This window comes from Sturnus vulgaris, chromosome 6 (assembly GCF_052056855.1).
Source record: "Sturnus vulgaris isolate bStuVul1 chromosome 6, bStuVul1.hap1, whole genome shotgun sequence".
Classification (NCBI taxonomy): domain Eukaryota; kingdom Metazoa; phylum Chordata; class Aves; order Passeriformes; family Sturnidae; genus Sturnus; species Sturnus vulgaris.
Genome location: NC_142248.1, coordinates 21433290 through 21459566, shown reverse-complemented (window position 1 = coordinate 21459566; position 26277 = coordinate 21433290). Strand labels below are relative to the sequence as shown.

Sequence of the window (26277 nt, the reverse complement as noted above, 5' to 3'; positions counted from 1 at the left end):
TGGTTTTTTTTTTAATATGAACTTGACTCAGTCTGTAACTGCTATTTATGGGCTTGTAATTATTTTTACAGCTCCAGGCTTAGAGAACTAGGAAATGGCAGTAATGTAAACTTGAACTTTTGGGTGGCTTTATTTAGGAAATAATATTTATAGTGCCCTTCACTTTCCTGTGCATTTACCAACATTTTATTCGATATCCCTTTACTCTCTGAGTTTTCTGATCAGTTGACCTATTTTAAATATGTAGTTTAAACCAAACTTCTGGTTGAACTACCTGATAAAAATGCTTTTGGAAACCATGTTAGCAACTATGCAAAGTGCATAAAGTGGTATTAAATCTGCCATCATAGAATGGTTTGGCTTGGAAGGAACATTAAAGATCATCTAGTTCCAACCCACCTGCCATGGATGGGGGCAACCACCAGACCAGGTTGCTCAGAGCCCCATCCAACCTGTCCTTGAACACTTCAGGGATGGAGCACCCACAACCACAACTTCTCTGGACTTCTGTTCCAGTGCTTCACCACTCTTACAGTAAAGAATTTCTTCCTAATATCCAATCCAACCCTACCCTTTTAGTTTAAATCTTTTCCATACTTCTGGAGTCTCTCCAGCAGGTCGCTGTCCTTGCTGTGCTGGCACCCCAGAGCTGGTGCAGCCCTGCAGGTGGGGTCTGACAGAGCAGAGCAGAGGGGCAGAATCCCCTCCCTGGCCCTGCTGCCCATGCTGCTTTGGATGCAGCCCAGGACACCCTTGGCTCTCTGGGCTGGGAGTGCCCATGGCTGGGTCATGTCCAGCCTCTCCTCCAGCAGCAGCCCCAGGTCCTTCTGGGCAGGGCTGCTCTCATCTGTCCATCCCCAGCCTGGGCTGATACCTGGGGTTGCTCTGACCCAGGTGCAGCCCCAGCACTTGGCTGTGTTAAACCCCATGAGATTCCCATGGAGCTGCTCCTGGAGCTTGTCCAGGTCCCTCTGGATGGCATCCATGTCACTTTGGAGAAGCTACCATGATTGCTATGCTTTTGTTTTGGAAGTATTTTTAAGCAATTTCTGGAGATAACTAGTAAAAAAAAATTTTCCTCAGTTTGAAAAATTGGATGGATATGCACTAAATTACATGATAATTAAAATACAACACTTCCTGATTAATTCTGTAATTATTAAAATTTGAATTGCTTTGTAACACCTAACAATTACTGGTCAGTTAGTGCATGTTGGTTGTTTTTTCAGCATTTTTGCATGACTTGTACACACACAAACATAAAAGCCTTGACAAAGCAAGGATTTTCACCTAGTCTTTGCTTTAATGAGAGCCTAGAGTAGTTATCTGCATGCTAATGTGTATCAGCATCTAGCATGTAAATCAGCAGTTGACATCAAATTCACATGAAATATTTGGTAGGATTAGAAATTTATTTTTAATACCATAATGGACTTCTTTAATTTGAAATGTTTTTTACTAAATTATTTACATTTTAGACATTTTGAACCATAGTGACTGCAACGTAACAAAGTTTTCTTAATCCAGAGGAATTTTGAAATCTTTGATCCACAGAAGACAGTATTTAGGGGACAACTATGTGTGACAGTGCTGAGAAGTGACATAAGTCATTATTCAGCGTTTTAAGTTTGAATTCTCCCTTGGGAAACCCCAAACACATATAGTCTTACAAGGTGGTTTGTGAGATTCTTTGCTCATCACATTAATGATAGCTCAGTAATTTAGAGGCTAATTTTTAATCAGAAACTAATTGGATGAGAGAACTTCACACACAGAGTAAAAGTTTCATTCAAGGTTAGGCAAATTTATTTGTATACAATTTTGTAGAGTATTTTTTTTTCTCAGCTTTTTAACATTCTGAAACTGAAAATAATGTTGAAGGGCTTTTTTATTCCTGCTGCTCATGTCTGATCATTTGGGAACTTCATTCTGTATGCATACCTCTGCAGATTTTTGACTTCTATGAGAATTTGTTTTGAGTACCATCAAAACTTATCTCTATGGTAGTATATATCATCATAAACATCAAACAAATGTGCATTAAATGTCATCTCTTGCAATACTTTGAAGACAGCATAATAGGACACCCATTCTGATGGGTTCTTTTGTTGGATATGCATCTGGCAACTGCCATAATCTATATTTACACTGTAACATACCCAGGCAGCCACAGCCCTGGCCCCTGGTCGGGAAACTTTCATTACACATATACACATAAATAAGTGAACAGAAGTAGATCTGATTCTATATTGATACTCCCCTAGTCTGTATCCCTATGTTTTCTTTTGGGTGGAACTCCTTAATTAAGGTACTCTATTAGCACAGATGTTTTCATTAAGTGATACTCTTGTTTGCTGGGGAGAAAGAGGGTGTCTGTCCAGGTAGTCACCATGTTAGGTGGAAATACTACCTCTTTATGAAAGGATCTTTAAAAATACCCCACCAAAACAATAATAAATATCCACCACCCCACACAGCTGTAAAATAATGCAAAATCTGTTTATTAAAGAGTTCTTGTGTTGAAAAACCCCAGAAGCAAAGAAACAATCTACACCTATCCTGGACTTACTGTGATATATAGATAAGGAGTTAGGTTTGATTTCTACAAAAACAGGCTTTTCTTTTCAGTAATATGCTGAACTTAATGCCTATTTCTTGCCCAATTTTGATAAGATCAATTTTGGCAGGTAAGTCAGGGGATGACTGTTTTTCAGGTATAGCCTGTCACCTCTGCAGGGTATAATAGTGGAGGTGTTGTGTACTCATTTCATTCTATCAGGTCAGCATAACGTGTTCTCCATTTGAAAGTTTTCACATCTTGTATATACATGTCTATATCACTATTGAAATGAAGAAACTTTTAGTGCTTTTCCTTAGCTTTTTGTGCTTTTTTCACTTTCCTGTTCTTTTCCTTCAGTTTAATTGTTCTGTACTTACAAAACAGTATCCATCCCATTCACTTTCCTACCCTTGATTTCTGGAAATAGTATAATAGTTGATAGGAGTGAAAACAGATCTGAATTTTACCATCTTCATTACCATCACCTGTTCTTGATGTATAAGAATCTCTGTGTTCTATTCACACTTGGGCTAATACATCTTGGACCTAACAGAATTCTGCTTAAGGCTTGTCAGACTAAAACTTTGCATCACTAAATATTCAGTTATTTTTTTCACTTTTGGTCTCTGAAGGACAGTACACTGAGATGGTACTTGAACTTTTGCTTCTGTTCAAACCAGGTCTATGAATTCTTTTTGTCCTTGGCTTTTTTTGAGGGCAAAATGGTCATCCCATTTTATGCCTTGAACATAGTTGGTTATGCAGAGATGACACATTCTTTTCTTTAAAATCTCCTTGTAACATTTACAATACTTGAACAGTTACTTATGAAAGAACACTTGCACTTACTTGAAAGAAGGAACTTGTGCAGTCTTCTGTAGTGGTGGTACAGTCTTGAATATTTGCACATTTTTCAGCATGAAATGCACAGAAGTTGTTCGGAACAGCAGCTGCTCCTCTGTAAACTTCTCTTTGTATTGTGTGATGATTGAGGATTGTTCTGAGGTTATGCCTGAAGGACAAGAAGTGCCCAGACATATTGAAAAACACTAAATGAGTGGCTGCATACAGGTAGCAGAGCAGAGGGGCTACTTTTAGTTTCTTTTGAATATGCCTCAAGACAAACTTCTCATGCTCATATGTTTGGTGTGAAAGCCCCTTGAGAAGATGCTTTCAGTTCAGGTAGAGTAAGAGTTTATGAGACATTTTTGGCATTTTGCATCAATGTATTGAACAGTTCATGCATATCAGCATGGAGAAGACAAATGGTATTTTCTTCTGGAAAGCAAAAGGTTTGTTAAAATAAACCATCTTGGGTCCCAGTCATGACTTTTATCCAGTCATTTTCTTGATTGCTCTATAATATCTTCAAGAATATATCTACTGCTGGTCACAGGTGCCTGGCTGATGGCCAACTAGAATAAAGACAAAGACAAGCTTTGTAGTGTGTATGGTGTAGAGATCTGGCCATTTTAAGAGTGACTTTTCTTATGTGTAATCTCACCTGTTGGCTGCAATATTAAGGACTGTACTTTAGAAATTAAATCATTTCAGTATAATGCCTGTTAGAAAAAAAGAACATTGGTTCAAAAGAGCTTTCTTGTTATTATTTTACATTCACTTCATTAGCTGGGATCACAGGTTTCTAGACATACTTCTACAGGAGAGTGAAACTAAACTGATCAAGTGATCTGTTGTATGAGAACTTTTGGAAGCCAGTTTTATTCTCAAATTGCTTCTGGGTAGCAATTGTATATTTTAATATTTAACTAGAATGCTAAGTGTTCCATAAAGGAAAGAAAAAAATACCAAAAGCAGGAAAAGCATAAATATAGGCAGTTTTATTTCATGGCAAAATGAGAATGTTTTGCAAATATTAATGAGAATAGTTATATAGCATCCTAATAGGGGTATGTGAGATATGCTTGTTATAATTCTTCTTAAAGAATTATTTTTTATTGTCATCCCTCTCTGCAAGGATTTCTGTTATCTTTAGAGAATTCTGTTATTCATGGACACTTAATTTGAACGCATTGATTTAAACCAGTAATATCTGAAATGGTCAGATATTTTTTGAAAGAGAATATTTTAGTGTTTAACTGTTTCAATGAACATTTCTGTTTTTGATAAGTCATCTGTAAACATAAGATTTATGTTCTACTTTTTTGACAATAAAGGCTTTGGTTTAGTTTCAATTTCTTCTTTAATAAATTTGAGACGTCACCTCAGTATGAGAAGTTGTTCACCAATGCTTCCTTTACTAAATGGTCTACAATATCTCTGCTTGCAGTCCCAGGAAGGGCTGTTCTATTGGTTAAAATTTGGTTATGTCTTTCATCATTATGGATTGTTTTCTTCAAAGAAATTCTCTCACTGAAATACACTTTATGATTGAAGCTTGACTTTTTGATGTGGAAGCTATAAAGGTGAAAGCAGGAATGGATTTAGTAATTTAAAGATATTTTAAATTACACTGGTTTTGTTTGCTAATGTCTACATATTAATTAAATATACGTTTAATTCAGAATGCTTAGTTTCTAGCAGCTTACTTTTATAATGATTGTAATATAATATGCATCTGCAGTTTCATACAGTGGTGGAAGCATTCTTGCTCCTGTGTTAACAAACACTTCATACAATTTAAATACCATTCAAAGCAGGGAAAGTTAATTGTTTGTTGCACCCCCATTATAAGTTGTCTGTACTTTTGTTCTCATTTTAAAGCTTATTTTTAATTTGCACTCTGTTTTTTAATGTTAAATTGTTTAGTATAGTTAAAGTTGTGTAATATTATTAGAAAATGTTTAATACATACGTTTTTTTGTTTAATAGTGAATGTTCTTTTAGTATTTGGCTTGACTTTGCAGTAGGGCTGTAAGATGATTTTTTTTCTCTTTCCTACAGGAAATTGTAGAATAGGTCTGCAGAACACAAAGGACTTATTCTTTGATTTAGGGAATTAAAATTGTTTGCATGTAGTTTTCAGATTTGATGTATTAACTCCTGCTTTTGATTTCCAAAATATTACTAAACAAAAGCAAAGCACTATTTATTTTAAGGAGGTCCCATCAGTAATTATTCTTATTTAATGGAATTTTAGACTTCAGTCAAATCAAGCGGTAGCAATCAAATGAATTTTTGCTGCTGACATTAATTTACAGGAGTCAACAGGACAAAACTTCACGACATGATAGCTGATCTGGGCGATGATGAGATACCCCACATCCCTTCAGGAATCATTAATCAATCTAGGTCACCCTCTTCTAGAATGACTGATCATGAAGGTGCAAGAGCAGAGGAAGGTACAAACAATTCAGCTACTTACTATATTTCAGGAGATTTCTTTTAGAAAGAACACGCTGTAATTTATTATCCCCTCTGTAAAGCTTAATGCAGTTGCAGATTGCCATATCATTATTTTACTTGCAATTCTCCCCAAATGGTTTTATGAGAATATGGCTTGAGTTTCTGTGGCTTATCATAACTCACCATTATTTCATAAGTTTTTTTAAATAAATTCATGTACAGCAGTGTGTTCTGACACTACTCTCTCTCAAATCCGTGTTGGGAGACACCCCCCCCCCCCCATTAGCAAAACCTTTCACAAATAGGTTGTTATTTATTGAGGGGAAAAAAGGTGAGTATTAACATTTGATGCACAGTTTGGATTTTAAAATTAAAAGAGGTGATTTAAGTTATGGCACTAAATAGTCTCCTTTCCTCAAATTTCGTGTTCTCTTTTAGAAAATTCCCTTGGTCTAAATACACAAGTTTACAAAGACACTATTTATTTCTTTACAAAGTATTTATTTAAGTTTCAGGATTATCTTTGGCAATGAAAATTAGTGGCAAGCTATTACATATGAGGTCAAAAATCTTGTACTTTGCTTTTAAGTTTTTTGTTTTAAAGAAATGATTTTCCTGTATTAGCTTGAAATTAGAATACCATTATGTAAATCGTCCTCTACTTAGAACATATTCATTGAAAATAGTCAGATGTATTCAGATTTGGCTCTTTTAGGATGATCTTTCACCCATAAGCCATGGCATGGTATCAGCTATAGCAGAAATGGAATTTGCATTACTACTCATGCCAGGAATTTGTTCTTTTTCACCCTTGGCCTCACAAATGCCTGTCACCAGGCAAGCAGAAAAAAACCCCAAACCACATATCAAGGAAGTTTTTTCATTGTTCTCCCAAACTGTCATTTTACAGTAGTCTTCTTTTTTACTGCCTTCCCTTTCATCTTTGTTTTTATTTCCATCTTCAAGATGAAGCAATATCAAATTTACTTGTGGAGTGCAATTGAAAAATCTACAGGTGAAAATCGACTTGCTAAAACTTGTAGGCATATAAAGAGGTTGTTTTTAGGTTTAGTGTTTACACTAGGCTTTAGACTGCCTTTTAGGTGTGTTAAGGTATTAAAGCCATGTGACCCTCCAGTTACAATTTTCTAGGTCTGTCTTAGGCTGTTTTTCTTTGGCCGTACATGGTGTGCAAAGGAGCACAGACACAGACCTTGTTACGGACTTGGATGTTATCTCAGGTAGAGGCCTTACATATAAATAATACCAGACAAAACAATATTTTTGAAGAAATAGATGCTAGATTTGAATTTGATAGGGACTGACTTTTATTGCCTAGTTCTTGTAGCACAAACACTCTGCTAACCTTCAAGTAAAGACTGTTCACACTATTCAAATAAACTGCTTTCATGTTTACATTTTCATGCTGTTTAATGTGTCCATATGTTTTTAATTTGTTGGTGTAGTTTGCTCTTTATTTATTAAGAGTAATAATATTGAGATCTCTGTCATCTTACCTGTTCATTGTGGTTTCTGCATAATTTTAAAGCTTGAATATTAGAGTGTAAATTCTGCTATTTCTATCCTCAATGCTATGTGGCTTTTTGAGTTTTTGTCTGTACCGTATGGTGCAAAGCTGCAAACAAACAGGCAGTGTTGTATTTGAATTCCTTCTAGGTGTGTTACAAGGCCAAATACTTCATTATCATAAAATACAGGTTTTGCACCCTGCAGTACAAATAGAGATTTTACTCAGTTATTTGTTCAGCTTTGTTCTAAAAGCTCCGATTTTGCAGATAACTTTAGGCTTTCTTCCTGGAATACACTAGCCTATGCTGATGAATTTTATCCAACCATAAGGTTCTTGAGACTGTATGGAAGTTTTATGCTACACTTTGAAATATTACAGTTCTGAGTGTGGTAGTGGTTGATAATTTTTTCTTGGAGGAGGTTCAGGGAGGAACTGACTTTAACTGGCTTGGAATATCTCTTTCATACCTCTAAAGGTGTGAGAGTTTGGTTTTTGGGTTGGGTTTTGTTTTTTTTCTCACTCCGAACTGCCTGGGTAAATACAATGTTATGCCATAATCATACTTGATCATTTTGGCCATGAGAAATTGGAGTTTGCATTTCAACATACTCTGTTACTTTCAGAAATGGTATCAACGTGATTTTCCAGTGAAGAGAGAATTACTTTCTTCACAGGTTGTTTTTCACTTTTAATGTCTATAGATTGCAGAGGTGTCAATCTACAGATTGACAGAAAAAGAGCAGTAACAACTAATTGAGTATGAACAGCTGCTTTTGGTGACCACATATTAACTTTGTGGGAAACAAGGTCAAGATGTCCCTATTGTATGGAACACAGCAACACCCTATATGAACATACATATCTGATCAGAGATTAAAGCAGTTTCAGTTTGTACACGTATTACTGCTTGACTTTGACTTAAATATGTATGATGTCAAGAACTTGAAGGTAAGAAGCACTGGTTCAGATTGACTAAACAAGTATTTAATTACACAGTTTTATATTTAGATATTTATTTCACCTAGTTTCACCTACAAAGGAACTTGAACTATCACATTTTTACTTTATATTTATTGATTGTAAACTCAGTTAAGCATTTCTATTATGCTATAAGAATAATACTGTACTGTGTGTTAGAAAAATATTTGGATTTTTTTTTTCCTAGATAAAAGCATTGAAAAGTTATTTAACTATCATTTGCATATATCTATTGATGCATTGTTTTGGTATGTGAAGATGTGGGTCTTTATTTTTAGTAGCTGTAACATCAGTCATTTTTCATTGTGTTACTATTCTGCCTTTTTGTTTTTACAAAAGCAGTTTGCAACCGTTTTTTAAACTTCTGAAATATGCTTCACTTTAAAATATAAAATTCAGAAATAAATTATAGAACACACCGTACATACATATGGGCAACTTTAGTATTGAGAAATAGGCTTCTGAATTTTGAGTAGTATTAATTTTGAAGCTTTAAATAAAGAGACAGTCACTCATGCAAACAAAACTTGATGGATTTTTAGTATTGGTTCTTGATGTGGTGGTTCTTAATTTTTATTATAAAGCATAGGAAAGCTGATCCTTTAAGGTCAGGTGATACTAATTTCACAAAGAATTAGTATGACAAGTTACGGGGCTTACTTAAACCTTCTGGGCCTGTCCTAAAGATCAAATAGGAGTAACAGGAAAGTAAATAGGTGTTTTGTAGGAATATGTCTTTTTTGAAATACAAGTGGTTTTTAGTGGACTGTCAGATGTAGAGTTTTAATAAATTACTAATGGAAATTAAAAGCTTAATTCATGTAAGGGCATGATAAGCCATTTTGGGTTGTTAATGTAATGCAGCATTCTTATCAGTCAAACCTCTGTATGGACAAGACAGGAGATGATTGTGCATAGTTAGAATATTGTTTGCTCTTTTTATGCAATTGTAGGAACAGCAGTCTGTATTCTTACATAAATTATGTTCTTAGATCCTCACAAGTGTTGTGTTAACTGTGCTAATGAGGTTACATTTCTTAATAGTACAGTAGTTCTGAAGCATCAGAACCTGTTCTATCCTTGAGAGGTGATGTATTTTGATCTAGCTGGACTGGCTCCTCTTTGCCTGGCCCTAGCAGTGGTGCCAGACATCTACAACTTTATTGGTGGTGTCAGTCACTTTCCTTCAGCAGGAGTGCATTGGAGCTAGGTTACCATTCACATAGGGGCCACAGGGATTGATGGGGATGTGTGTTCTAAACAGGAATGTGTTAATTATTAGTCCTCTTGTTTGGAACTACTTTTAGAAGACAAAAACCCCAGGAATCTGGAAACTATTTTCTCTGAGACTGAAGGGTTTTCTAGGAGGATTAAAAATAAGGAGTGGCATTAAAGTGAGGCCATAACTCTGTCTGCCAGATCAGTGAAATTCAAAAGTCAGTCAAGTTTAATTTTGCAAGATGTAAAATATCATTTAACATATTTTGCTGGTGCTTATACTTAGCTAAAGTTCACACATACCTTAATTTTATGTACTCTACTTAACAAGTGTTGCTATTTTAAAGTGGAGAAGAAAACGGAGAAATAAAAGTAGCTTCTAGTATGTGCTGAAGCATCACAATGTTTAAGCCTTCATTCCTATTCCTTACTGGTGAATTGATATTTGTGGGTTGAGGGAGATTTACAGAATTGTTGAAGAGGGTAAAAAATATGGATGAATATTCTAAACTTTGTAATTCAGATGTGAATTCATAGTGACTGGCTATATATAACTTTTATTCATTCTAAATGATAATTAACAGAAATGTTAAATTTTAATTTGGGGAAGGCATAGCTAGGCAGCATATATATCAGTTGAGTGTACTTTAAAATTAGAATCCAAAATCGTGCCAAGAAACTAAGAGAGGAAATGAATAAATAATAGGTGTTTTCATTTTCTCAGTTGTCTGAAAAAGTGGAAGAGATGTTTTGCAGGAGTCTTTTGCTTGAGTGATTAAAAAATACATCAGTATACAAGCCGAATTATTTGACTAGTATAAAACACAAAGACTTATTTGCAAGTGGACAGAAAGCAGGAAGCATGGTGTAATGAATAAAAACTCAGCTGAGAATTTGGAGACCTGGGATACACATTTGATACTGCAGTGTAAAGTAATGTCAGTCAAGTCACTTGTCAATATCAAAACTTTTGTAAAGTAAGTTGATATCAAATGATAAAGCATGGTACAAGAATTGTGTATATATAATGTGTGTGTGTTTGCACATGTGTGTGTGTCCTCATGCTCTTGTTTTGGTTTTTTTTGGTTGGGGCTGTATGTAGTACATACAAGCTCAGTTTTAAGCTCTGCTTTGCTGTTAAGTGATGAATAATGCAGCTTTTCATCAGTTTGAATTACTCTATTGAGACTTAAAGAAACTGTTTTGTTCTTTGTAGCTGAGCCAATAACGTTTCCACCTGGAGGAGGCAAGTCATTTATTATGGGTTCTGATGATGTGTTGTTAAGTGTACTGGGCCTTGGAGACCTTGCAGACTTGACAGTAACAAATGATGCAGACTATAGTTATGATGTAAGTGCAATTTTATTTTAAAATTCTTTATACACTTTAACCAATAATAGTTGGGTCCCCTCTCCTCCTCTCCTCAACCCTTAACATTACTGATGCACTTCTTTAGTAAAGCTGTTACTTGGAAGGAAAGAGTGCTTTGTGAATAAGCTAAGTAATCTGGGTAACCAGAACTTAGTGAGATGACTTGGGATTTTTCTACATTAATAATTTAATTCAGATTTTGTCACTGAGGGGGAATGTGTTATGACATAAAATGCATATTAATGTCTTAACATGACCAAGATGACAGCTATACATTGAAATGGAGTGTTGAGTAGACATGGCATGAAACACAAATACTGATATTAACTTATTTATTTGCTATCCTTTTGATGAGTAAGTAGTGTTAACAGCATAGACTGTTACTGTTTACTATATAGTAAATATAGTAGTATATTTCAGATGTAAGCTTTTAGGGGGTATTTTTATTACGATCCAGTGTTCTGACATTCCTTTGACCATATTCATTAAGCTTCTGCCAATAGTGTTAAATGAATTTTTCGTTGTCTAGTAACATTGGATGGCTGATTAGGGAAGTGTTCAGGTAAGTTTTTGCATGCAGTATTGTATTTAAAATGTCTTGTATTGGCTTGACTGCAGATTGCAACTTTGTAGTGTATTGCTGTCTTGTGAACTACGAATTCTTTATAAAACAGTGTGTAGCTATTTTGCTTATTCTGAGATGGAGGGATATTTAGAGGCAAACCAGAACTAAACCCAGAAGGCATTACAATGACTGTAATTGATACCAACTGATAAAACTCTTACATGAGAATCTGTGCTTCTTGTGACAAACCTGACAAAACAATTTTTGTGGTGTAAAAAGTGATGTGGAATAGAGGTTTACCTTTGCTCTTGGGAAACTTAAAGCAGAGAGTAGCTGATAAATACACAAATATGAAGTGCTATCTGAGCTTATAAATAAATAAATCTGCAGTAGAAACACACATTTGTTGAAGATTGGAAGGTGTTAATCTTCCTGTAGATGAAGTTGATCTTACTTTTCCAATGTAGTTGAATTTTCAAAATATTCTCTCTGAAACCCTTTACTAGAGGCTCTTTAATTTCAGCTTGGTTTGGGAGGTGAGTGGGAAAGAGGTTATTTCATGCTCTAATATCTGGAGTATACAGGAGACGAAAGATAGAAGTAGAGTTTTGTTTCCTTATTAGACCATTCACTGAAAATGAGTTGTGATTGACCATAATTGTCACTTGGTTTCACTGCTTCTTGTCCAGTCTTCCTTTCCCGGTAGTCTTAGGATATTTTCTTACTTTTAAAGCGTAGCTGAAAAATGCACAGTGGCTTCTGACTTTGTATGTCAGAAAAAACAAAGTATAAAATAACACAGATTGCAACAGGTTTTTAATATTATATTTATATTTAAGATGACACTGTCCTATCAGGACTCTGAATAGACTGAAATTCAGATGCATCACAATGTTTCTTTAGGTTAAAAATTCGTGATAGTTTTCTTAATTTCTGAAGTTGTTCCCTCATAGCTATGGATTTGCAGCACAGTAAGACCGTGTCTTACCTTGTACTCGTAATGCAGTACTTGCAGAGCATTGTAGTCTAATGCCCTTCTAAGCTGAGCTGAAATCACCTCCTTTTCCAGTGTTAGCTCCAGACAAGGAGGTGTTTCCCTAAGTTAATGTGTAAGTAAAACACGAACAAGGAAAAAACCCCAAACCAGAACACTTAATCCGTTTGCTTCCAATAGGTCCATGCTCTTTAAATAGCTTCTGTGAGCCATTAGAGTGCATGAATGAATAAAGCCACAACAGGCTTCTACCAGCTTTCATGTATCACTCCTTCATGAGTGCTGTATTTTGAAAAGGAGAGGATATGAATACAGGATGGAAGTTAAGTATAAATCCTTGGAATTTCAACTATAACTCAAAACATTTCTGTATGTTTGATTAAATTCACAGATTGTCTCCAAGACTAGTCATCTGTTAAACAGTATCATCTCAAGTCATGTCTTTCTTATTATCTAGTTACTTACATTGACCTCAGTGCTTGTAGCTGTTTGTATGCTGAGGGAATAATGTTGCCAAATCAAATGCTTCCATTTGTATATTTTTATATTCCTTAGCAGCAGAGAATGGTGTTTTTCTGCAGTAGGACTGACAGAAAAATGGAATGCTTTCCTTTATCAGAGCATGTAAACTTGAAAATCTCCAATAAGTTGCAACATTATCAAGAAAAAAGTGACATTAAAACATAAAAATACACTGACTGCAGTTATTAATTATTGTTTTCTAAAATTTTTATTTACTGTTGGGGAATATTTGAGATAGGGAAAAGGATGTCTCCTTGTAATATATTAGGATTGTGTTGACTGCAGGGGCAAGGAAGATCTTCATTCCCTGGTACCTTTTTTTTTTTTTTTTTTGGTGGGAGGGAGCTGTTTTTTGTTTGCGTTTGGTTAGCTCAGGTGTAGTTTCTGTCTGGTTTGCCTGTGCTTTACAAGGCAGAAGGAATGGGTTGTTTCATCCTTCTTGGCCCATGGTAAAAGGGAGGAGCAGCTAGTGAAGTTATATGGTTCCATAGACTGTCTTCTCATGACTGATTATCTTGTGTGTGTGTATAAATGCACATGTACAGTAGAGCATCCAGACTCAGTGGGACAGTGTCCATCTATGCCTTATGTTTTGAGAGGCTTTGGAGATGTCACAGTATATAGCAATGTTCAAAAGTGTGACGTTGCACTGCTTTTCCATTATTCCTCTGGCCCATTATATGAAATAATCTCACATTTATCCTTTGTAATCCTCAAATCTCTTTTCCAAGTCCTTGACTGTGTTTTTGTGAGGTGAGGTTGGGTTTTTTGGTTGTTTGTTTTTTGGAAACACGTTGTTAGTTAGCTTTATTTCTTAGAGATTGTGAGGACCTCTTTAAAGCTCTATCAGTTGTTCTCTTACTCTTGCAGTAAGGATGTTAAGATCCATTAAAACATGGATAGGGAAAGGAATTTTTAAAAATTGGTATATATATAATTAGACATCTAGTAAAGTGTATGTGATCTTCTAAAAGAGCCAAGATATTCCCATCCTTTTAAAAAAAACAAAACTTCAAAGCTGTACTTAAAATATGAAATGTATGTACCTTACTTTTCATAACTTGTGTAAATTCTATACTTTGCATTTTAGTAGATTTCTGTGTACTGCCAAAACCAAAATTACCCTTGTAACAATCCTTTAAAGAAAAAAAGAGATCAGCTCTTTTCATGTTTTGAAAAATAAGGATCACTGTATCCAGTTCTGATTTTCTTGAATTACTTTTCATCACAGCTGTAATAGATCTTATTGTTGTTTGGATGTACATTGCACCCAAAAAATTGAAAGCCTTCTGCATAATCTGGGACGTATCATGCTAAAATTAAGGATTGCTATTTCAAGTTTTTGGCTTTAATTTCTTTAAGTCCCAGATCACCACAAACACATGAACCAATATAAGTTAGCTGGGTGGATGAATACATTACGTAATGAGAATTTAAAATATCAAGGGACTCTATTTGCTAGGAAAATACCTTTTCCTTACTTTTTCCCCACTTCTGTTTTCCATTTGGGGCAGGAAATAAATCAACAATTTCGTCCAAATTGTGTTTAATGCAGAACTTCACAGTTCCACTCTGCTCTGTTTCCTGATGCAAAAGATTTTTGAAGCTTGTATATAATATGCAGTGTAGTGCTAAATAACTTAAATCTCAGTAAAAATACTGCAGTATTAAGTGTACTCTGAAGTAGGAAGATTGCAAACAAAATGCTTTGTTATTATATGTATTTCTTGGTTGGTATTTTAAAAACCCTAAAAATTCAGGTTACATGTCTGGTATAACAAGTTTCTGTGACTTGATTGGAATTAGGTAGTTTGCACTTAGAAATTTACAGTAATATAATGGAAAAGCAAATGTCTGCACATCTGTAACTCGGAACAGTAAATTTCATTGTCTGAACTTCTTTGTTTTGTTGGATAGAATTGAATTTGGTTTTAGTGAGTAGTGATAATTCAATCCAGGTTATAGACTTGGTCTGAAAATACTTATTACAGTACATGTTAAACTATTATCTGATTATTTTCAGTCCTGACAGATAAAAGATAGTAAGATTTGATTAGTTATGGGAGATTTTAATTTCTTACTAGTGTTGCTGAAATTAATTTGAGATGTCAAGCTGTTCTGGCCTACAGTCGAGAAGCATTCTGTAACAATTACATGCTGAATAGATAGTGTGTAAGACAAGGATACAATTAGTTTCCATTTATCTAAGACAAAGGATACAATTAATTTCCATTCCTTCTTAGTTTGCTTATTGCATTCATCTAATTCAAGTCAGTTTTCTAAAATGCCTTTAGGGGAAGAGAGAAGTACCCAGACATGCTACTTCTTTATGATGAAGGCTTAGGATGGGATGTAGCCCTTTAAGGGTCTGCCTACTGTATAAATATAAATTGTATTCAAAGCAGTAAATTAGTCTCTTGCAATCGCTAGAAGAGCTTGAATTTTTCTGGTAACTCTTCTGCGTTACCTATAATTAATATTAAGCAGCTGTAATTATTGTATTTTAGTATAACAGTCTATAGGTTAAGACTCTGAATTGGATAATAAATGTATAAACATATAGTTCGCATATATTATTTCACAAAGCAGCTAAGTTATTGTCTCACAAATATATTTGAAACTCATTAAAGACTTAAATAATATTTGTGTAACGTTATGTTTAAAATCCTGACAAATGTGTATTGAAATTTTTATCAGCTATTTCTATGCACATAACTTCACCTGTAGAAGTATTCAAGAACTATGTATGTTTCTTGTCAATCTCAGTCAAGTTACTCACCTGAAGAAGATGACTCACCAAGCACCTCAAGTTCACTTTTATTGTGTTTAAGTGATAAATGAGCTTTTGATGGCTCTAATCTCTTTCTGGGGTGCAGACAATATGATGCACAATGAAACATTTCTTTTTCTGCAAGAAGAATTAGTGTCATTGCACAAAAGGATTAAAATCGGTTCTGAAAATCAAGTCTTCTTTTCTGTGCTTTCAACATTGATATATCAATCATTCCAGCCTGGGTCAAAGGAAACTGTTAAAAAGAAAAGTTTGCAGACTGTCTAGCTGGCCAGATGGGGTTGTAGGTATATATAAATAAATCAATAGATAAATGCAAACTGAAGGTTGAATGTATATTATCTTAATCAAGCATAAGCTGTTTTCCAAAAATATGATGGGATAGATATAAAATATGTGTTTTTAAATCCAAGATAAAATGACTCCTTTCCTTTTCTCTTTTAAGTTGCCAGCTAATAAAGATGCCTTCCGAAAGACATGGAACCCTAAGTATACGCTACGCAGTCATTTTGATGGAGTGCGAGCATTAGCTTTTCATCCTGTAGAGCCTGTGCTGGTTACAGCCTCTGAGGACCATACTCTAAAACTTTGGAATTTGCAGAAAACGGTTCCTGCCAAAAAGCAAGTATATGGGTTTTTATAAAACATCAGCTGTGTTTTAAATGCCTTTGAAAATTATTAAACTCTTATATTTTCAGAGTTTTTCGGTAGAGGTTTCATGTGATGTAATAACTCTTCTTTTTCTTTCAGGAGTGCCTCTTTAGATGTAGAACCCATCTACACATTTAGGGCCCACATGTGAGTGTTTGACATCATTCATGACTGATAAATATATTGTTGTTACCTCATGTGTTCATAAAAAACTGTAAAATTACACATTTCAGTGTAAAAGCCACAAATTATACTATTTTTACCTTGTTTAGACAAGGTCCATTATACTTTGTAAAGCAGCTTAATACCAAGTCCCTGTCATGAATTGCAGAGTCTGTGATAACAGAAGAACAAGAAAGTGGCAAATTTGATTAGCTGCAGTGGAAAGGAGAGATTATAGATAATGATAATTATATCACATAAGACATGTCTCAGACCATGGATTGTATATGTAATACATGGAAAAGTTGAGAAAGGTAGAGGCTGGTCTTGGCTAGTAGCTTCAGCTTGTGTTAACTGCATTGTTACTGCCTGAGTTTCACTTGGTACTTTTGAATTTTGTTTTCTTTCAATAAGAAGGTAAGATATAAACACATAGTTGATAGCCAGAGTAGTACTCTGCATATATAAAGATCCACTCTCCAACCCAGTTAGCAGGTAAACTTCAAGAGAGTTCTTTGATAAGCATGGAAGTGGGTGGCACTTCTTGTGCTGGCTCAAAAACAGCAAAAAAGAAAATAAATTCGTAGTTTATATTAGGAAATTTACACATGCTCTTATCATCCTCTCCTTCCTTTTTACCACATGATAGAACATAATGTCTTACTTTCTCATATTTATTTCCTAAAGCATAAAACACTCTCCCCCATGATTGCGTGACCAACTTGTCCTCATGTAATACAAGTTCTTGTGAGTGATATAGAGGGTCACTGACCAGTTGAATTCTTCAGATCTCTGTCCAGTTTTAAGCTGTTACTTATGTGTTTGTTAGAATACCAAAAGGTAAGGTTTGGGGAAATTCTGATAGATAACTAATCCCCACCCTGTGACTTCTAGTGTGATGAAACAAAATAATTTTACTATTTTTCCCCTCAGGCAGTTATTAAGACACAGTGCCTTTCTGCCCATCCTTATTCTTCACTTTACCAAATGCATAGGTAGATTCAGCTAGTAGTCTTCCTTTTCAACATCTTCAAATATGTAGTTCTAGTTTATCTGCACTCATTTGTAAAGTGAGCATGGCCATCAAATGACCCAGACACCTAATTTTGGGGATGTGGTTTTACAGTACATTTAAACCTGTGGTAATAGTGTGTCCAACGTAGTAGACCTGTTTATTCCTTTGGGCTGCAACTTGTGCTTGTCTGGTATCACAGCAAGCAGGTTGAAGAAGTTCAATCAGGAGGAGTCTAACTTTGGCCAAAAGGTAGAGTTTTTAGAATCATTTCTTTGAACCAGTTTCCTGGGGCATAGGTTCCATCTGTTCCTAAAAGTAGGGTGGGGAAGTGGTTGCCAGGGAGGAGGGCTACAGCCACCTCCCTCTGCCCAGCTAGCTGTTAGGTTCACATAGACACACTGTAAAAACTCACCATTTGTAGGTTTTAGTTACTGTTGCTTCTGAGAAATACAGTGGTGCTCTTTGCATTGCTTCAGTTTGCATTGTTTTAGTTACTTATGATTATTTTAATAGAGGTTGATATCACTTGTTGAGACTTTTAAAATGGTTTAATAGAATTTTTCTATGGAGTTTAACGGGTTCTTATCTGCTTAAGCCAATCCTGTTTTTTTTTTTAATGGCCAGATTTTCACTTCTAACCTGTAGGCAGTTACCAATCAGCTTTTTTCTCTGTCTCTCAATAGTGGACCTGTATTGTCATTGGCAATTAGTTCCAATGGAGAACAGTGTTTCAGTGGTGGTATTGATGCAACCATCCAGTGGTGGAACATGCCTAGCCCTAATGTGGATCCATATGATACCTATGGTGAGTACCTTCTAAAAGATAAGCAACTTCTGATCATTGTCTTGAGCATTGTTTTTCCACTTGATGTTAATCTGTTTTCTAGAGCTTTTATGAAATACTACTGCCATTTCTCAGCTATGCTGTGTTTTCAACTACTTCCACGTGGCAAATATTAGTTATTTATTCCCACTTGCACTGGTGATGTACTTTGACTAGACCAGTAATAGGGAGACTTAGCAATTCCTGAGATTTATGCAGAAAAGAAAAAAATAATCGTAACTTACATTTTTAAGCAAAAAATTTTGAACCAGAATTACAACTTCTTAATGATTATTTATTTCTTCTGATGGAAATTTGCCAGAAAACTAAGATAAGTGTGCTCAGATTCTATGTCTCATGTTTCTGACTTGCATCTCAGGTCCCTAATTTTAGTTATCTTTAAATTTTGATGTCTCTAAAATAAAATAGCTGATAACTGCTTGGAAAACTCTGTATAGATTTAAAAATCCTCTATAAAAGGCAACGATGAAGTATCAGGGAGATGAAAATAAGATTCCCAGTTCCACAGGAGAAAATTAGTCCTGTTTTTATTATTAATGTGCTTAAGAGCTTTAGACCGTACCTATGTGTCAGCAGAGTATCCTGAATAAAAACTGCATCAAGTAAGCATCCAGTGTTTAAGTGGAAAGCTGATTTTCTGCACCTTGTACAAAGGAAGGGCTGTGATTAAGCATCTTTAAGGTGTTGAATTTAGAGGGAAGAAATAAGAGAGGAAGTGGTAACAAGAGTGTATAATTCTGGAAAAAGGGATGTAGTTGTTTGAGTTGTTTGTAGGGGTGTTTTCCTTGGCTGGTTTGGTAGGGTTTTTTGGTTTGAGTTTGTTTGTTTTTCTGTTTGGTTGGTTAGTTTTTTTGAGAAAGATGGTAGTGGTTGTGCAAAATGACTTGTGTAATATTCTAGCTGTTGCTTAAACAGGAAGGGCAAGGGGGACATACAACTGGCTTATGTGGAGTTTAATTTATGTTGAGGAACAAAAAATACTTCATGCTTCTTCACTTAAAAGGTTTCCTTTCTAAACTTTTTTTTCAGAGCCAAACGTTCTAGCTGGCACATTAATTGCTCACACAGATGCAGTCTGGGGTCTTGCTTACAGTGGTGTAAAGAATCACTTGCTCTCTTGTTCAGCAGATGGCACTATTAGGTTATGGAACCCACCGGAAAAAATTCCCTGTATTTGCACTTACAATGGAGAGAAAGGTAACTTTTTGCAGTGGTTTTGAAAATCTGTTATGAGGCAGCTGATGATGCATCCAGGCTCATTATGTCCATTTATCCAAACTAGGTAACATAGCTAAAAGAATAACTTGTAATAAAATAATCATGGTGCTATAGCATTACTTTAAAAGAAAAGAGGAAATAACTTCTTTAAGTATGACCTTAAAGAAAGTGACTGTAAGGAATTTTTAAAGTGTTTTGTTATTTCTAAAGATGTTTTTCACTCATTTTAGAGCATGGAATACCTACATCAGTGGACTTTATAGGTTGCGACCCTGCTCATATGGTGGCATCTTTTAACACTGGCAGCACAGTCATCTATGATTTAGAAACATCCCAGTCAGTGGTAATGTTTTCATCACAAGTAGAATCTGGTAAGTAGTGCTCTTCCATAATAAATACCCATCTTGGATGAGGTACCTTTCATACTATTATGGTAACTCATTGTATGGTGTAGTAAATAAAAGTTTTGCTCCTCTACTGCATCATTCAGTTTGAAAACTGTTAGATGCTTGGAGCAAACACTAAGGAAAGGTGTTTCAACCCTTCTATTCTGCTCTTGTGAGACCCTGGCTGGAGTGCTGCATCTGTCTCTGGGGCCCCAGCATAAAAAGGACATAGAACTGTTGGACTGAGTCCAGAGCAAGGCCGTTAAGATAATCCCAGAGATGGAGCACCTCTCCTGTGAAGGCAGGCTAAAAGGGTTGGGGTTCAGTCTGGAGAAGGTTCTTGGGAGATATTATTGTGATCTTCCAACCCAGACACTCTGTGCTTCTGGTTTGCCCCCCCAACCTAAATATTTTTTGATGTGGAGGTATAAGAGCTGTGTGCTAAACATACATTACTCATGCTGCAGTTTGTTTCTACTTGGCTAATGCTGCCCTACAGTACTTGCTGGCTTTTATCTCACAAGAATCTTTCATGGGTGTAAACTACTTGGAAGCTTTAGCCTTACAGTACTTTGGCTAGAGTCTACCTCACTTTGCCCCATCTTGTAAAAGCAAGAAGTTTTATTTCTTAGGAGATCCATTGGTCCTAAAATATTACTTAAATAATATTAAATAATATGGTAATCTAAAGTGTAATGCTAAAATGCTGTCATTTTAACTTTAACATTTTCTTTAAGGCAGATGAATATTCTTTTATTTTATTTTCAGGTGTACAATCAAATAATCATATTAACAAGGTAGTAAGTCATCCCACACTTCCTGTAACAATTACAGCACATGAAGATAGACACATCAAATTTTTTGACAACAAAACGGGTAAGGATAAAGAAAACCTAATTTGTACATATGAATATGTTTAAGAAATCTAAATGACATAGGAAGAATCCGTTTGTAGAAAACTTACTAGTGATGTAGTCTTACAGAAAACAGAACTTTTGGTATTTTTAAGATTAAACCTTTCCAGTACCTTCTCTGTGAAATAGTGATACCTGTTACAATTGTGACATCAGAACTCAGAAAACACTCTCAAAACAGGCAGAAATAGTTGTGAGGGACAAGAAAGTGGTCTTTAATATAGAGCTTTCCTAATTCATAGAGTATGTCTGCTTTGTTCCTTCTTTCATTGTTTCCATGCTTTTAAACTCTAAGCATGTGTCAGTTATGTTTTTCAACTCTCAGTAGTAAAAAGATCACTTAGTACCTATTAGGGCAAGAAATAATCCTAAATTCATCGTGGTGATGAAATCTTGTGTTATACTTATGTTGTTGATAAGGTTTATAAAACAGAAAAGGATCTGGAAGAAAGAGAATAAAGAATGCTATAGGAGAAAACAGCACTCACTGTCTGTCATGACAAAAACGTTAAAATAATTGTAAGAACAAGCTGAAACTTCCTATTTGTGAAATTACCTGTCACTTCCTACATGTTACCTATCCAAGTTGGAAGGAAAAAAATCAAGCTGACTTTAAATAAGCACATGCTAAACCCCTGTTTCAAGTGTGTTTGGTGTGGGCCTAGTAGGAGATAGTGTTCTGGGGTTTTTGTTTTCTAAAGCAAAAGAGCTGGACTTTTTTTCTACCTTGCACCTGCCATAAATGTATGTATTTGAATTGTGGTCATTAAATGCATTGTGTTGATGTTGCCAAAATTAAGATTTATTACTTCAAAGAAACAAAGAATGAAAAAAACATCTGCATGAAAAAATAATCAGCTCAAAGACAGGAAACAGAGGGTAGAAGTAAATGGTCTTTTTGTGGAAGAAGATATCAGTGGGTCTGGAGGGATTAGCAATAGTTCAGCATAGTGAGTCATCTGAACAGGGAACTGTATATTAACTGACATTCATTAATTCAGGTTATTAAGCATGAAGGCTGATGAGGAAGAACTGGAGATCTTAAAAGACATAAAAGCAGGCAAATTAAATTCCATGTGGATAAATGTGAAATGATACATGTAAGGAAAAATAAACATTGTAATATAAAATAATAATCACTAGGCTGCCTGTTCTTATTCAAAGTAAAACTTTGGAGTTATCATAAGAGGTTGGATAAAAATACTAGTTTGTTGCTTAGCAGTCAGAATAGCAAAATCCATATTAGAAGGAGGGAAAGGAATAAAAAGAAAAAGGGAACCTTTTTAATACCTTTGCATGAATACTTTGAATGAACTCTCCCTTATCTCTAAAGGTATATTGCCAAATATGTTTCAGAGAATGGTTAGAAAGATTATTGAAGATCTTCTGTAACTTTTAGCTTCTTCAGGAAGAATCTTAGAAACTGAGTAGGCTGAGATTCTTCAGGAAGACGAACAACTGAACAAAGCTGATATACTTTCTTCATGTTGGTCATGGTGTTATAGGAAATTATTTGCTCTCTTTTTCAACACATGAACTGAGGTTCAGTTGCTAATCCCCAAAGGTGACAGGCTCAAAACAGGAGAGGGGCAGTGGTTCTTCTGTGCAGTTAAACATTCCAGAACTCCTTCCAAAAAGCATCATGAGGTGCTAAAAGATGTTATTAAGAGTCCAGGAACAGAGGTCAACGTAAAGAAATGCATTAAAAGTAGTTGAATGCAGAATTAACTGTTCTGGTTTGTGACATAACCAGTTAATTGTTAGAAGCCGGAGAGTATTTCAGGCAAGGATCACCTATAGTTGCCTTATTTTTCCCTCCTAGAAATGACAGAGATAGATGGACCATTGATATGGCTCAGTAAGTCTCGTTTTACAAAGCTTCATCAACACTGTCCTACTACGACAGTTATTAGGATATTTAAGAGACAGTGGTTCTCACCCATTCATTTTAGGTGTTCATCGTTGTTGCTGCCAATAAAGATGCCAAGTGAATAAAAAGATTGCTTACAATGGGAATACCTTTTTGAGAGTTGTGTCATTTGCCCATATGTTTATACAAGAGTCTGCAGTTGAAACTTCATAATTTCTCATGGAATAGAGCCATTCCAATATTACTGAAATCTAAATAATAAGCATGTTATCTTTGTCTTTTTAAAAATAAACACTACTTCACAGGAAATTCACTGGTTTTGTGTTTTTTTGTTTTTTTAGGTAAAATGATCCATTCTATGGTTGCTCACTTGGATGCTGTCACAAGTCTAGCTGTAGATCCTAATGGAATCTATTTAATGTCTGGAAGTAAGAGTTTTTTTCATATTCTAGATGTTCTATATAAATTATGTATTTATGATGCACTGAATTTCTGACAAATATAACCTTGTCTATTTGTCTTTTTCCTTTCTTTCTTTCCTAAACAGGCCATGATTGTTCCATTAGGTTGTGGAATTTGGACAGCAAGACATGTGTGCAAGAAATAACAGCTCATAGGAAAAAGCTGGATGAATCAATTTATGATGTAGCATTTCATCCATCAAAAGCATATATTGCCAGTGCAGGAGCTGATGCCCTTGCCAAAGTATTCGTGTGACATAGCAGAACAAACCTGCATCATAACAGCAGGTCTGTTTGGACAAAAAAGAGGGAATGCGTCACTGCCATCTATTATAAGGTTACCAATAAGACACTACATCTGATCTGCCTGGGTGAAGGCTTTTAAGTGGGGCAGGTAGAAGTTGGTGAAAAAGTCACCACATCCTGAACAATGTCAGGCTCATTCATTTAACTGTAATTACTGTATTTGGGGGGGTGGGGACAAATACAAAAATGAACCAGTATTTGTAGCCTTGACTGGATATGAACTGAGCGTATGTCTGTTCTTTAGGTGTCTTTAAGCAAACGTGGAGTCTGATCTTACAAAAGACTTTTATTTTGGACTCTGTGTGCTGCCTTAGGGTTAGGAATGTGGTGCTCTTGTGGGGGGAAGTGAGCTCCAAGAGTAGCTTTCTTTTCATCTCTTAGTAATCTTCTGTTTATCAGTTGAATGCCACAGATTCCCCTTTTAAACTTTTATTTTGCTTTAAAGAAAAGGAAATTTAACTTAAAATATTTTAGCATTAGTTGCACAAAATGTTTGGATAAAATTCTAGTTTTTATAAGTCTTTTTATATATTTAGCCTGTCACAACAGTGCTCAAGATTGTATTGATAATGTTTTTCTGCATTATAGAACCCTAAAACACAGAGATCTCACTGACCCGCTGCTGTGTAACCACAATCTTCCCTTCTTTTGCCTAATACAGCTCAGCTAAGTCCTTGCTTAAGGATGCTAATTCATCATCATCGCATAACTGTCTTCATAAATAAAGGACTGTAAAAAGTGTTCAAATGAAACACAGAGGGGTTAACACCCCTGAATGAACTCTTAAAAAAAAAAATTAATCTTGGCATCCTATCACTATGTGATATTTTGTACATCTTACTGTATTTACGAGTTTATTTATCAAGGATTACCCATCTTGCTAATGGCCTATTGTTATTTATTTCACTTTTTGTTGGTCTTTATATCCTTTTATGTAGTGTGTTAAAGGGCCCTGTATATCTGTTATGGCACTCTTTGAACAGTCTAAAATAGATGAGAAAATGGGACATTTGATAATTCTAAAGTTGCAAACCAAGAAATTTTTTCCTCTGGTTAAGTACCTGGAGTGGAATTGATTCCAAAAAAAAAAAAAATTGTTTCAGAACCTTTGGAGTGAAAATTATTTTTATTTGCATTTCAAATAGAATACAAAAGTAGTTAATTCAAGATTCATAAATCTGCTGTGTTTTGACTAGTTATTCCCTGCTTTTATTTTATTTTTCAGATGTGCTTCAGTTTATGGTGTAACTAAAAATTTTGTTTGTGTAATGCATGATTAATACAAAAAAGTATTTTTTCTAGTCTTCCACAAAACTTTTCTGATCAGTTTGCGAGTTTTGATGAGTTTTGTAAGGTTTCTGTTTTACAAACTATGAATCAGCAAATTTTTAAGATTGTACCACATAGCAAAAGTACAGCTGTTGAAAAATAATGTATATAAAATGCATATAATAAATATTAAATGGTGTACCTGTATGTTACTGTTGGCTACATTATTTTGTGTTGCACAGTTTGAAAGAGTCATTCTACAAATTACTAAATTAGGTCTTAATTTTAGCAAAATGACCATTTGTTTATTACGCTTATAAGATGCTTTGCTCTTGCAAGATTGTAAAAGTTGTCTGGATGTTGAGCAACTGTTCAGTTTCAAGCAGCAGTACCCACATATAAGAACATGTTTCCACAATGGTTTAAAAGATTTTTACAAGAAAAATTGCTGGTATATTCTTACAGCCCTTCTAAGATGATAATTAGTGTTTTTCATTATCTTTGCATAAGAAGTGATTCTGAAGTGATTTAGGAGCCAGAAAGGTACCCTGTTTTTATTTCAAACTGCCAATGAATAGTGGTGTTGAATTAAAAAAAGAAAAGATGTCTGAATGCCTAAAATTTGCCCATATATCTTACCTTTGTCCATTTCTTTCAGAGTCCTTTCATAAAGTTGATGCACAAAAAACTAAACTGAAGGTCAACCTATTCTTGATGAGTCACTTTGTTCAAAGTGTATCAGCAGAAACAGAGTACCACGATATGAATATTTTCATGTAAAGTACTATGTTTAGGTATAAGTTAACTGAAGCTAGAACATGTTCCTATAAGTGGTTTGACTGCATGGTTCCATGTAAGTTTCCAGTTTTTCAGTAAGAATGTATTTCATGCCATCTCATGTCAAGCAAATTAGAACTAAAATAAATTTTAAAAAAAGGAGAGAGGTGCTCATAGTAGACAGAATACTGCAGTTATATCTTGGAACTATTTTTGTTTTGGTAATAATGTTGCATTGCTTGAAATGTTACAGTAAATTATAATTGTGTAGGAATTGGAGAATTTTGTCCTTTATCATGAAGATTGAGGTGAGGCCTCCCAGTAATTGCTAGTAGGACACTAAGACTTTACTTTTGAAAGTAACATTCAGCTGATTTGCACTTTTTGTTCTTTCCAGTCTAAAGCATTCAACTAATCAACAGACAAGAGAGTATTTGAATTTTATTGGAAGTAATTTCATAATCGCCTTTTCTGAAGCCAAACATTGTTTCTGGCAGCTTTTCCAGACTGCTGCATTTTAATGCTTAAATAAAATGTGATTGTTTAATAAACATTACCATGCATAACA

General features: G+C 35.0%; 1 protein-coding gene across 5 annotated transcripts in view; it reads left to right on the top strand.

Annotated features, from left to right (window-relative positions):
* Positions 1-26277, top strand: part of STRN3 (striatin 3) — a 60755-nt gene extending 34478 nt beyond the window's left edge. For 3 of the 5 annotated variants that reach the window (XM_088167232.1, XM_014891346.2, XM_014891330.2), the window contains 10 exons: positions 5722-5862; positions 10810-10943; positions 16282-16457; positions 16587-16634; positions 18348-18469; positions 19538-19705; positions 19957-20097; positions 20881-20988; positions 23238-23324; positions 23444-26277. In XM_088167232.1, the coding sequence (XP_088023358.1) occupies positions 5722-5862; positions 10810-10943; positions 16282-16457; positions 16587-16634; positions 18348-18469; positions 19538-19705; positions 19957-20097; positions 20881-20988; positions 23238-23324; positions 23444-23613 (1295 nt within the window). In that variant the 3' untranslated portion in view covers positions 23614-26277. The remainder of the gene's footprint in view (positions 1-5721; positions 5863-10809; positions 10944-16281; positions 16458-16586; positions 16635-18347; positions 18470-19537; positions 19706-19956; positions 20098-20880; positions 20989-23237; positions 23325-23443) is intronic. The other 2 variants (XM_014891339.2, XM_088167233.1) reach the window with 1 other exon arrangement.